Here is a 13,348-nt window from a genome sequence, read left to right as displayed (position 1 = left end):
TAATTCATCAACTAGATAGGGCAGAAGTCGCTACTAGTGGTATAAATTATTTCTTCTTTTGATGAGTCTTTAGTGTGAATGCCACTAAAAACAAATTGGTTCTTATGATTTTTGCATTGAAGATTTGAGCCAGTAGTTTTAACATCATTTTCATTACATTGTTCCAGCTAGCCTGCCATCAAGCTTTGTGCACAATCCTATACTATCCCACTTCTCAACCTTTGTATAACACAGTTAAAAAGATAGTTTTAAAGCTCTGCAACAGAGTGAGAAGAGTTACAAATAACTTGTGCTTGCCTAAGAGCCAATCTATAGTTAGAGAAGAATCCCATAATACAGCTTTTCCTAGAGCCATGCTTCAGAAGGTTTCTTTATCTTGAGTAATTTCCCATTAGCAGTGGGGACTCCCTGCATACAGAAAACAAGAAGGGCAAAGAGAATGATCCCAGCCTAGGTTTCTCTATGGCATGCTAGTTTTCTATACTCTCTCGAATTCCCCCATAAGCGACTATTGAAACATTTATTTCCACACTTGCGGAGTGAAGTTGTTCAGTCCAGGGGACACTGAATCAGATGATTCTGCTACACATCAGCCTTAAAGTGGACAAGGCTGATCAGGTAATCATAAAATATTTTCTTTTCCAAATTTGTTTAGGGGCAATCCCACTACACATATTAATTATACAAAAAGGATAATGCTTTAAGATTATTATTTTTTATTCCTTAGGTTCTACGAGATTCAATTCTGATCCGTCCACCAAGAACAAAGATGTTGGCTGTGCCTTCAAGCTGCAGTTGCTGCTGCTGTCTGGCTGCAATGTTCAGCTCTCTTCCTCTGAAAAATAAACAGAAGTTTCAATGGCGCATTTGCTGCCATCCCAAGCAAAAGCAAACACCACGGAACAAATAAGCATGGCCACAACATCTGCTCTCCTTTCCACACAATCCTTAGTTGATCTAGACTTTAGAGACAACGCAAGTATTGAACTCCAAGCAATGTTAAGAACATAAGAGCTTGCTGGATCACAGTGACCTATCAGATACCTCTGGCTTTGTAAAGAAAATTTGTGGTTTGTAAGCAAGAATAAGAAACTGACAATCTGTAATGTAGCCTTGTGTACAGCCAGAGTCTGAAAAGTAAAACAGAAAGCTGAATCCTAGGGAACATACAAAATCCGTACGCTGGTATTGGTCTCCCCAACATAATCATGTCAACACTTTATCAATGTTAACTATATGCCATACTTAAATACTGCTCAGATCCACATTATATCACTCCTGTGGCATGTACTACTGGCCACCATCTTATCTGTAGTTATGATGCAAACCAGATGGCAACTAGCGACGTGACACAGAGAGGAATAGGCTGGTGCATAGACAGCATGCTACAGAATCCTGCAACACTGCATGCAGATTCTGCCCGTTTTGGTTCTACTCACCGTTGGCTCTGACTGGTTTTTCCTATGAGTTAATGGCACCCATATACACCTGACTTACGGGCTTGCCCTTCCCAACCTGGTGCCTCCCCTAATGTTTTGGACTACAGCCCCTATCGGCTTCAATCAGCAGAGCTGTGCTGGATGGGAGCTGTTGTCCAATGTGTCTGGAGGGCTCCAAGTTCGGGGAAAGCTGCACTGCACTCTCCTGTGGCTATATCTGGACAAAACGACGACAGATTGCAGAAGAATGAAAGCTATCCTCCCAGCACACAAGCTTCTTCCAACGTAAGAGTTGCAAGACCAGAAACTTGTCGTTTCAGGCCTAAGCTTAGCTAGAAGGCATGTGAAACTCTTATTACCTTCCTCTTCTTCCTCTTCATCGTCGTCGTCATCATCTTCATCAGAGCTGAAAGTGCCATCTGGCAGGCTGTAGATACGGATGACTTGCTTGTTGGGGTCTTTCAAGATGAGGTACTTGCCCTCATCCAGTTTCATGCAGATGTCAATGACACAGCGCAGGATGCCCCAGGCATTTTCCATGCTTAGATTAATTTGGCTGGCGAATTCATTAGGTTTGAACTGCTGGGTGCCCAGGATCACATGGCGTGCAGAGTCTTTCACATGGTACCGGGAAACATACCTGACAAGAAGGGAGAAAGAAGACTTAGAAAGTGCGAAGCTGTAGTCCAGCCCACCAGCTACAGTAGGACTAAAAAAGAATAGCAGGCTAAACAATTTAAGTAAGACGACTGGTGTGGTGCAGTGGTTAAAGAGACTGAGCTACAAATCAGAGTTTGAATCCTGACTCTGAACTCACTAGGTGACCTCCCTTTAGGGACGTTGTTCTTGGTCTTCCTGCCTGACTTGCCTTACAGCGGCTTAGTCATGCTGGCCACATAACCTGGAAAGCTGTCTGTGGACAAACACCGGCTCCCTCGGCCTGATAGCGAGATGAGCACCGCAACCCCACAGTCGCCTTTGAGTGGACTTAACCATCCTGGGGTCCTTTACTGGGTTGTTATAAGGATTATGACTAGAAAATGCACACAAGCTCTTGACAAATGTTAAATATTATTAAAATGGTAAAGACCCATCTCAGTAATTTTTAATTCAGAAAAGAACCTATTTGTTAGCCCCTTCCAAGAGGTAAAAGACACACTTAGTCCAGGAGAGACGGAGGTTGAATCTACACACATATAGAAACCGTTCTGAAAATGTTTTTTAAAGCATTTTTTAAAATACATTGAATTCTCCATAAGGCTCACCATCGCCATCTAGTGCCACATTGTATATTGCACTTAAAACATTTTATTTGCAGCTGTATAGCTGAGTCTGGACAAGGGCCAGCTATATCCCAAGCTATTAGCAGAGAATTCTCAATATGAAGAGGTGCTGGCCAAGTTTTAGAGCTCAGAATATTTAGAGCTTAGAATAATTATTTAAAATATTTATTACAATGGTACCTCGGGTTACATTACCTTTGAGTAACATAATTTCGAGTTATGAACGCAGCAAACCCGGAACTGTATACTTCTGGGTTTCGTGGCGTGCACAGAAGTGGCACCTCCGGATGTGGACTTCTCTGAGTAAGTATGGACCCCCGGGACAAATTAAGTTCGTATCTGGAGGGTCCACTGTATATGCCACCTCTCAAAGAGGTGAATAATGTAAACACATCAGTAAAATGTCACAATGTATTAAATTTTAACCCCGAAGAGCTGGCTTCTCCCCCCTAAACCTTTTCCCCTCTTGTAGTACACCCAAGACTAAAACAAACAAACAAAAAACTATCCACATTGTATTCTCTCACCCCAGTTTAAGATACTCTGATCCAGCCAGCAGTGCACAACATGTCCAGCGAGCAAGTTTGTAGCTGTTGTTTTTCAGCTCAGTGGCAATCACAGCTCCTCTCTGGGAGTCCAGTTTCTGACGCCAGTCCACTCCATTACAATGCTAGAAAAATTAAGAAAGGATTAGGATTGTACACAGCATCAATTATGGCACACTGTGCCAAGTCAGGATCTGGCTACGAAGTTGAAGAGTTCATGCAACTGATTTCAAAATTATTTGTAATGCTGGAAAGGAGGAACCCACTCCTACTTAATGTGGCAGAAATTCAATTAGTGAGGACCTACAGATCTTTTTCCAGCATTGACCAAAGAAGTAAGAAGTCAGTACTTTACTTGACTCCCTTTAATTGGATGGGATGAGGGAGAGGGAATTCCAAGAATAAACTATGCCACAGTTAAAGAGACAGGCCAGTGGAAACAAATGATGTCCACACAGAAGAGCCTACATATTATCTGCTTTTTCTTACCCTTGAATCCCATTCATTCAGTGTTTTTGTGTTGATGAAAGATACTTCTCCATTGGCTCCAGTCATCACTCCATCGTGTTCACAGCGTACTATCAGGTCTATGTCATCTCCTAGCTTCCATCTCCGGTACCTACAACCAAAAATGCTTGTCAGCAACCTTATAACAAAAAATCCACGTGAGCGCAGTATATACAGGTGGCAGCAATGGGAATTTTCATGGAAGCTGCAACAAGTTTGCAAACCACACCTTGAGGTACTGTGAACTCCCAAGGTCTATTCATGTGTCAGAAGCAACAACTTACCGGTATGCAACAGAAGCCACCTCATTCTTATCCATATCATCTTCCACAAATGGGTTTGGATTGGGAAATGTGTATTTTTCTTTCCCCTGTAAAGACACACACATGCAAAAACTTTTATCAATGACATCAGATTACATGGTCAGGAGAGTCATGGCTGCCTTAAGACATGGGAAGCTTCCAGTACTCTGGTTTGAGAAACATTAGCCACTGTCTTGCTACCAAGCCCTTCCTCGAATTTTTCAAAAACATGGCTTTGATGTGGTATCCTGTTTACTAGCAAGACACTTTCCCCCACCAGGAGTATTCTGTGGAACCTCCCAACAGCCATACAACTCTATCTGGAGGCCCTATAAAACAGAAAATAGATGGATGTTATCTTCTTTCTGCTTGATGACAGATCACTCCCACATCATCAGGAAGTTCTAAGTGACCTTAGTCAATTTCTTTCTGAAATTCTCTGCAGAGGTAAAATCCATTACCCCTTTCAATCTTACCATTCTCAGACATTGCTGGGAGAAGTTGTGGTTGATGTAGGTGGCTTCCATAGCAAGGTTGCGGGGTGAATTGAAGGAGTTGCCCTCATCCTGTGGTGGTTCATTAGCAGTCTCACTCACGGTCAGGAGGTCTGAGGATATAGCCAAACATAAATGGAAGTTCAGAGGGTTTGCCCCAAGAGATAACTCTGAAAGATTCACTTCCCCAATCATTCCATTCCCAGCCACCACCTGTCCCCCATCAGTTTTGTACTGTATATACAAAAACACTCACCAAAATCAGAATTGTCCCTCTTGTCAAAGAAGAGTTTGGATCCAACTCTTTGGACAATGATGTCCCAGGAATATACAGAACGAGTGCAAGCCATGAGGGTAGCTAGGATGGCATCTGTAGCAAATACATTCCCCTGAGTCTTGGCCAACTGTGCATAAAGAAAAGTCATATGGATGAGAGCAGGAATCGTTGTACAAGCAAACTAATATAGGCTGTACCACCCTCCAAAGTTATATCTGTAGGATTATCTGCTCTCTGAGGCACAGGGGTAGGGAACCTGTGATTCCAACTCCCATTAAGTCCAGCCAGCATGGCCAGTTGCCAAGGTTGATAGGAAATGTACCCCAACAGAATCTGGAGGGCCACAGGTTTCCCATCCCTGCTGTAGATGATGTTGTCAAAACCATGCTCTCCTAGATTACCAATGGCATTTGCATCCCATTTTCCAGCAATTAAAATCCAAGGAAGAGTCCCAATAAATGCAAGGATGAGATCTGCTCTCCTGCACGTCAATTCTATCCTTAAGCCAAAAACTTACTCCCCTCAAAGTTAAGAACTTTGGTAGATGAGCAGAAACATAAGAAGTAAACACTTCCACTTGCCTCATTTATTATTTAGCTGGGTTTTGTCCTAGCATATTTCCAAGCTCCACAGCAAATTGCAAAACATATAAAGCCTCTCTGAAAACTCTCACATCCAACCCATTATCTCCACCACCCCAAGCACAATAAATAGGAAACTCAATACTAAGAACTAGCTCAAAGAGAAATGTCCTGCAACACTTTTGGAAGATGCTCTGACTTGGGCTTTAAGGAGTTTCCAGAAAATGGAATTCCACTGTGTGCCAAAGCTATGAAGATCTCCTTGCCTCCCCCGCTCTTTGCACAGTCAACAGGACACACTCTTCTCTAGTCCAGTATGTCTGGCTGCAATTTCTAGTCTCAGACTTACTAAGCAATATTTCATTAGACTAACCTGCCTTGCCCAGTGCAGTACCATTTTTAATGACTTAGTAAGAAAGGTATCTGAAATTACAAGCAAACGAGTCCTCTCCTTTTAAACTGAGGTATTTTAACAGCCATGTATAGGACAAACTACAGAGGCATATTATACCTTGCGAATGACTGGATCATCGGTAGTAGTTACAGTATGGAAGATGCGCTTGATACTACGAAGGGTCTTTTCATTTCTTGTGGTGATGCGGTCAAAGGCTTTGTCATAGTATTCCAGGGCCCCACAGCACTCTCTGCAGGTACAAAGAAAAAAAGATCATGATTTGTACTCTCAAGAACAAAGGATAATAAAAAGTGGACTAATGGGTTCAGAAATACTCATGAAACAGAAACCCAAGGATCATTAAGATCCCATGGCACCTTTAAGGTTCTATGCCTCTCCTCTGATCTGTCACATTTTAAAGCATCCTTCCCTAAATGATGCCCTCCAGATATTTTGGAGGACAACTCTGATCACCCCTGACCACTCTCTCTGTGCCAGCTAATAGGATCTGGAGTCCAACACAGTAGATGGCACTAGGTCAGGGAAGCCGACCAGAGTGGCTGGGGCAACCCAGTCAGATAAGGGAGTCATGTGCATCCTTGCCATGGAATCCCGAGCTCTAAACTAGATTCATTGACAAGCTCCAGATCCTAACAACCAGTCATATATTCCTGCTCATATTGAAGGTCAGGGATAATTCAGGCCTTGTTAACCAAAAGTCATTTTATGTCCAGTTGTCAGTTGTAATGTTTCTAGGGGTTGCTCGTGCATAAGCCGGTGCTTATCTCCCCGGCTGGGTGAAAACACCTGGCTGGCTTGCCTAAGTGAACCTTTTCTGTCCGGACAGCCACTCACCCGTGGCTGACTCAATCGCTGGCAGAATCCGTCAGTGGGCGTTTCTTAAACTTCTTCCAGCAAAGAAGCTCTTTGATGCCTAGTCTCCTCCTACTCTCTCTGTACGAAAGCCTTCTGCACAAGGAGGGCGTGGGCAGCGGAGGACCCCTACTCTCCCCGCTGGTCCCAGGCAAGGAGTCATGGGACTGCCTCGCCACTTCCCCCACCTGCCCCCCTTCTCCACTGGTGCTACGCTGATTCTCTTCTCCAGAAGATGGGCTGCTTCTCCCGATCCCTGGATGCTCTCTGGAATCCCTCTGGATTTTGCTCTCTCCCTCCGGCACTGATGGCAGTTCCCTGACATCAGTACTCAGAAAGAATACAGAAAGTTACAGTGTCCAGCAAGGCAGTAATTCTGGTTTAGGTTGTCCTGACATCTAATCACAGTTTGTGTCTTGGATCAAGAAATAAGTATACTGTATTAGTTAAACTACTTGGAGGCTGTTTTTTTTCTTCTTCTAAAAAAAGATTCAAGTTGTTGGCCCCAAACCTTCAGCTGTCTCAAGAGACTTACATGTCCTGAGGGTCTGACACCTCCAAATATCGCATCTTCATCAACCTAGGGAAATCCATTTCCTCCTTCACCTCCCAATCACTGCGAACTTCAACAGAGGAGTCACGGGGTTTCTGCCATGCAGATAGAATAAATAGAAGAGGCAACACATCAGTGTGTAAAATGGGAACAAAAGGTGAAAGTGTGAGGGGAAAGACAGGCAGCCAAAGAGAAAGAGGTTTACCTGAGATTTTTGGTCCCATTTTTGTCTCACTCCAAACTGCTTCTGAAACTTCTTTTGGAGACGCAGTCTATCTCTGAAATGACATAAAACTGTCACCATCAAGGCAAAGGAGCCTGCTGATCCCAAACCCTTTTTCCAGAGTAGAGAAACTGGAACATGAATGGCTAACTACAAAAGGGTTTTCTGATCTCTTGGGTCAGAGTTGCTAAACAACCAATAAGATAATGCCATTTCGCAATCCATGCAACAGTAATAAAAATTTAAAATATGTGACAGCAGAGTCTGGGAAATTTAGTAAGCAATTTGCTTTTTCAAGAGACTCAATCAGTTTGATGAAACTAGCTCTGCTTGACAATTTCTAAATTGTATGTTCTCCCACAAACACAGCAAGCTTACCTCTCCTTCTGCTTGGCACTTTTAGGGAGCGTCTGCATGTTAAACTGAAGGATGTTCCGGCGGTCCTTATCTCTCCGGAGGTTTCTCTGAAAGTGAGACAGCATGGAATCAAAGGGCCTACCTAGCAAGCAACCCTGCAAAGGATTTCTGCCCAATATTCACTGTAATGCACGAGTTACACTAGGTGTAGGGAACCTGTGGCCCTTCCTTATGTGGCTAGACTGCAAGTCCCATCAGCCCCAGCCAGTATGGCCAATGGTGAGGGGAGTTGTAGTTCAACAACATCTTGATGACCGTTCCCATTCCTGAGATATGCTGTGAAAAGCACCACTAACTGTTTCTGGGAGGCATAAGAAGCTAGTGTGTCACCAAAACCTTAAAAAAAAGGGGGGGGGATCACTACTTGATAGCCATACACATTCCAGCCTAAGAACAACAAAAATGAAAAACCACAAGGAGTCTCAAACTTGCAACAGCTTGTTTGAAAAAGATAGTTATCAATGACTGGGGAATGGGAGGGGATACATCTTCAAAATCCCATGAGACTGTCCATTAATGACAGGGATGGGGAACCTGTGCTCCCCTTCTGCAATCTTGTTTTGATTCCAGCTCTCAGCCAGCATGGTTAGTGATGATGGAAGCAGTAGACCACGGGTGACTAGTCTTTGGCCCTCTAGGTATTACTGGACTACAACTCTTAGCATACCTGACTACTGGGCATATCAGCTGGGAGTGGAGACAGGACAGGGGAGAGACATGTTAGCTACTAGAGTTATAGTGCAACAAGGACAGCAGGACCGCAGGTTCCCCATACCAGATTAAGGGGAAGGTTGTCTGTTTCCTCCTCGATCTGTCTCTCTTCCCTCAGAGTATCAATTGGGACAGACTAGCTATATGGCTCAAGTCTAATATTTTCAATCAAGCCACATCATACCTGTGCAAACCTCATGCGATTCCTCTGGTAAGCTGTCTTTTGTGTCCGTGCCGTGTCCACCAGTTGGAAACTGGTTTCATCTTCCTCATGGAAATAAGCATACTGGCTTCCTCCACCAAACTGGGATGAATATTTATCTGGGAAGACAATTGTCTCAGTCACCTTAGAGTGCAAGACTGGGATTTCCTAGAAGACAAAGAACTAGAACCGTCCTACTTTCAAATAGGAGCTGAAGCAGAATTATCTTTGTGTAACTGCTAAGAACAATGGATGAGATACAGTCGTGCTCCTTTGCCCAATGGTAAATACCATGGCTGATCTCAAAACAAGATGGAGATTTCCTCTTGTAAAGTCCCCAAAAAGAAGCTCCACTACTGCTGTAATCAGTGCAGAAACACGATGTGCCCTAGTATTCTGCTTATCTGTAGTGTTGATATGCAACTGCACCAGTGATTGCATTACCAAATTCCAAAACTACTATTTGATACAGGCAGCAGAAATTTGTTTAGGGAGAGTAGGTCTTAATGTTGCAAGCCAGAGGTTGCACAGTGTAGAGCTATGGATGACAGTATGCATGCCAAGTATCTCTTATGGCACCCATGGACAAATCAATAAATATCCCCATAAAAATTCATAGTGGATTTTGTGAACTTGCCTCTTTTTCTGCCCTTTCAGATGTGGCAGCCATTTCATGTTATGCCACACCCCAACAGCAGCCACTTTGTGACTGGTGCCAACTGCACTCTCTCAAAATTCCAAATGTGCCCACCAGCCCAAAAACGTTGGCAACCCCTATAAGCAGTGAAGGAATTAGAGGAATGCAAAAAAGCTTACGTTCAATGCAATTCTGTCTTGTAATGAAATGCAGGAGAAACTATAAAGGACATCTCCTGGAAGTTCAGCTTCAGTATTCTTATTGTATAGATATTGGTCAAAAGACAACAATCCTGAAGGAGCGTCTCCACCCCCATCGTTCTGCCCGGACACTGAGATCCAGCGCTGAGGGCCTTCTTGGTAGTGGCACCTGCCCTGTGGAATGCCTTCCCATCAGATGTCAAGGAAATAAAAAACTACACAACTTTTAGAAGACACCTGAAGGCAGCCCTGTTTAGGGAAGCTTTTAATATTTGATGAATCATTGTATTTTAATATTCTGCTGGAAGCCGCCCAGATGGGCAGGGTATAAATCATCACCATCATAATTTGCCCTAAGCCAATAACGAAGCCTCTTCAGCCAACGTAATGCCAACTTCATATACCGTGCTCACTGGCACCTTATTATGACCTGATCTTCCATATGAAATATATCAAACAAGAGCAATCACCATCATACTTACTCGTATATCGCTTATCCTGGTAAGTAGCTCCTGTCCAGTCTGCAACCTGGTCAATATAAAAACAATGAGGAAATAAGGCTGCTTTCAAGCATGCCACAGACTCATTCAAAGGATTTTCAACAGAATCTCAAAGATTGTTTCTCCAGCCAGCTAAGTTTCTGAGTGTACTCAAAATATTAAGACATCAAGATCTTTACTTGGGGAGAGAATAATGAGCTGATGTACACATGACCCTGGCCGGTGTTTGTGTGCTGTCCACAACTTAGCTGTAACATGCAGAATTGTTTATTTTGCAATCTGCTGGAATCCCACTAGAAAGTCTCTCATGCTCTTGCTAAACAGTTGTGGAGATTGGTAGAAAATGGAAGCAGACATTCTCTATATGATGGCAGCTACCCATCCTTACAGGGAATATACTATGGCAAACACCTGCACCACCCATTACACTGATATAATGCCCTGAAGGGCTAGGAAACTGGAATTGTCTTAAGATAATTATTAGCCAAATTTTCCCCCAGGTCTGGGACCTGTATGCCTTAACACCATCCTATGTCATGAAATACATTAGGTCAGAGCTTGCCAATGATTCATGATTCAGATTCCCTTTTTAACCAGGCAATGTAATGTAAGCCAACACAATCCAGCACTGAGATGAACTGTACATCTCAGCTATAAATTCTGTGAAGCCCAATAGGGACCAAAATGATGTTCCAAAAATTCACTCCCTAAAAGACTTAGGACAATTTCACTCATGGTCTTTTTGCCCTATAAGTAGTACTGTAGGAACTGGGCTCCTGAAGCACATGGTAAGAGTGCCTTTCAAAATCTAGCCCTTAATGGAAAACATCAGCATAGACAATGTACAAAAGCAGTTAATAGAAATTTCTGTGCAAGGGTGTGTGAAGAAGTACCTTTCCCAGCCGATCTCCTTTGCTGAAGGGCTGGTAAGGCATATCTTTGAACTGCTCTGGAACAGCACATGGACCCCATCCTGAGGGATTATCCTGGATCACGGGAGCCAGGAACTTTGCCATCTTCTATAATTCTAGTGAGAAAGGAGATGGGAGGGGGAAGAGAATAAGGGGATCAAGTAACTATAAAACAATAGTGATTATTCGAATAGTAGGATCAGCAAATACAGTCAAACCTCAGTTGTCAAACGTAATCTGTTCCAGAAGACAATTCAACTTCCGAAAATGTTCGACAACCAAGGCGCAGCTTCTGATTGGTTGCAAGAGCTTCTTGCAGTCAAGTGTAAGCCATGGGACATTCAGGTTCCAAAAAATGTTCAAAAACCAGAGCACTTACTTCTGGGTTTTCAGTGTTCGAAGTTGAAATGTTTGAAAATGGAGCAGTTTGAGAACCAAGGTTTGACCTGTACTTGTTTTTAAGGAAACAAGAGACACACACAGTTTTTGTTTTGTTTTTTTTAAAAAGGCCAAGCCTTCCAGTCACATCCTTAAAATTACTGACATATACACACTGGGAATGAAGTACTTCTATGGAAGTCCTGTACTGTAGTTTATTGCTGCCAGGCTACTGCTTAAATAACAAAGCTGTTCTCAACATATTCATATGCCTATTTAGGGAGTGGGTTTATTGGTTTGTGTTTTCGTTTTGTTATCTTGTATTTTTATGTTGTGAACTGCCCTGAGATCTACGGATGAAGGGCGGTATAAAAATTTAATAAATAAAATTCACGAAGCGCTGACTGCATGGTTTTCACCATAGTTGCGCCTTATTAGCAAATGATTGTTAGCTGTATTTATATATAATTATACCCATGCTCTCTTTCTACATCCAAAGATGAAAAACTGGTTGCAGATTGGCTCTCTCAAAAAATACAGGTAGGTAGCCGTGTTGGTCTGCCGTAGTCGAAACAAAATTAACAAAATCATTCTAGTAGCACCTTAGATACCAACCAAGTTTGTTATTGGTATGAACTTTCATGTGTGGGCTTATTTACAAGCCAGCTAAGTGACATCTAGCCCAGCCTTTGCCAACGTGGTGCCCTCCAAATGTTTCGGCCTACAACTCCCACCAGGCTCAGCCGGTATGGCTGTCCTAAGTCACACCAGCTATTCTAAAACTAGGTCACACAGACCTGTACTATTTGTGCTCTCTACACACAGGCAGCAAGTGAATAATAAAAAACCTTGCTATGTCTAAAATAAAAAGGTTTTTTTAAAGTCATTTCAATTATGATAAAGAGCCTAGTTTCTAGATACAGCACTAGAAACGTATGTCATTCTGCTTCCCCCACTGAGAGCTTCATGAAGTATTCAACCCTTGAGAATGGGTGTGTGTGTGAGAGATGGAGAGAAGAGATAAAGGGAGAGGGAGATCAGCCCTGAACAAAGCGTCTTGCTTGCAGGGCTCCTGGTGGGGCGAACCAGGTAGGGCAACCCACCCTTCCGCCCGCAGGCCTTCCCCCCCCCCCCCACCAAAGAGATGACAGCGGCAGAGATGGTCGCCAGAAACTAGGCCCGAGCCCTTCAGCGGGGCAAAGCGTTCTCTAGGTATGATGAATGAAGGCAGGCGGTGCACGAAAGAGGCGACAGCCCCGACAATGAACCCAGCATTTGCTCGAAGGGGCCTGTTCCGAGGGCCCGCCCTGCATCCGGACACGGTGCAGACCGACGAAACGTGCTGAAGGCCGGGGCGGGGGAGAGAAAGATGCCGGCATCCTTCGTCGCCGAGGCTCCTGGACCAGCTCCAGACTCATCTCTCACCTGTACGGCCCAAGGAAGGACCCGATGGCGACGGATTCGGCCCCGGTGGGGCGCCCGAGCTACGAAGCGCGGCCCTCAGAAGCACAGAAGTTTTGCAGCTAGCTCCCACTTCCGGTCCGGGTGCACTGCTGTGGCGTCATCACGCCGCGACGCCAGAAACGCCGTAAAAGCGTAGAAGGGATTCGTCTGCCTTGCGGCCGGCAAAGGAAGCCGAGCGCTCTGTTTCCCCATAGTAGGCTAAGCGGATGTTCTGATGTGGCACAAGCTGTCGTGGGCTATAGAGCTCACTTCCTTAGATACGCGAAGTGGTGTTCTCAGTTGTCTGGTTCATATTTGCACAAAGAGAGGGAGAAATCTAATAATAAGGTCGGATGTCAGTGCAGTGCTAAATAAATGATTTTTTTTGGAGACAATCCAATTTGGCAGTGCAATCCTGTGCGTGCCTACTCAGAAGTATTGAGTTTGGTGGGTCTGTCTTTAATTTGCTGCATTTATT

General features: G+C 43.9%; 1 protein-coding gene across 1 annotated transcript; it reads right to left on the bottom strand.

Moving 5' to 3' along the window:
* Nucleotides 1-699: 699 nt before the first annotated feature.
* EIF3D (eukaryotic translation initiation factor 3 subunit D) lies at nt 700-12,998 on the bottom strand. The gene is made up of 15 exons (XM_082240248.1): nt 12,853-12,998; nt 11,032-11,165; nt 10,121-10,166; nt 8,784-8,920; nt 7,850-7,935; nt 7,454-7,526; nt 7,231-7,343; nt 5,940-6,072; nt 4,827-4,974; nt 4,553-4,683; nt 4,059-4,144; nt 3,757-3,886; nt 3,250-3,392; nt 1,799-2,079; nt 700-835 (listed from the first exon to the last, which is right to left on the bottom strand). Exons 2-15 carry the CDS (start codon nt 11,152-11,154, stop codon nt 822-824), a joined length of 1,644 nt encoding a protein of 547 aa, XP_082096374.1. The 5' UTR covers nt 11,155-11,165; nt 12,853-12,998; the 3' UTR covers nt 700-821.
* Between the last annotated feature and the right edge of the window lie 350 nt (nt 12,999-13,348).

Source organism: Podarcis vaucheri (assembly GCF_965113315.1).
Source record: "Podarcis vaucheri genome assembly, chromosome: 10".
Taxonomy (NCBI): domain Eukaryota; kingdom Metazoa; phylum Chordata; class Lepidosauria; order Squamata; family Lacertidae; genus Podarcis; species Podarcis vaucheri.
This window is presented reverse-complemented; position numbering and strand designations above follow the sequence as displayed.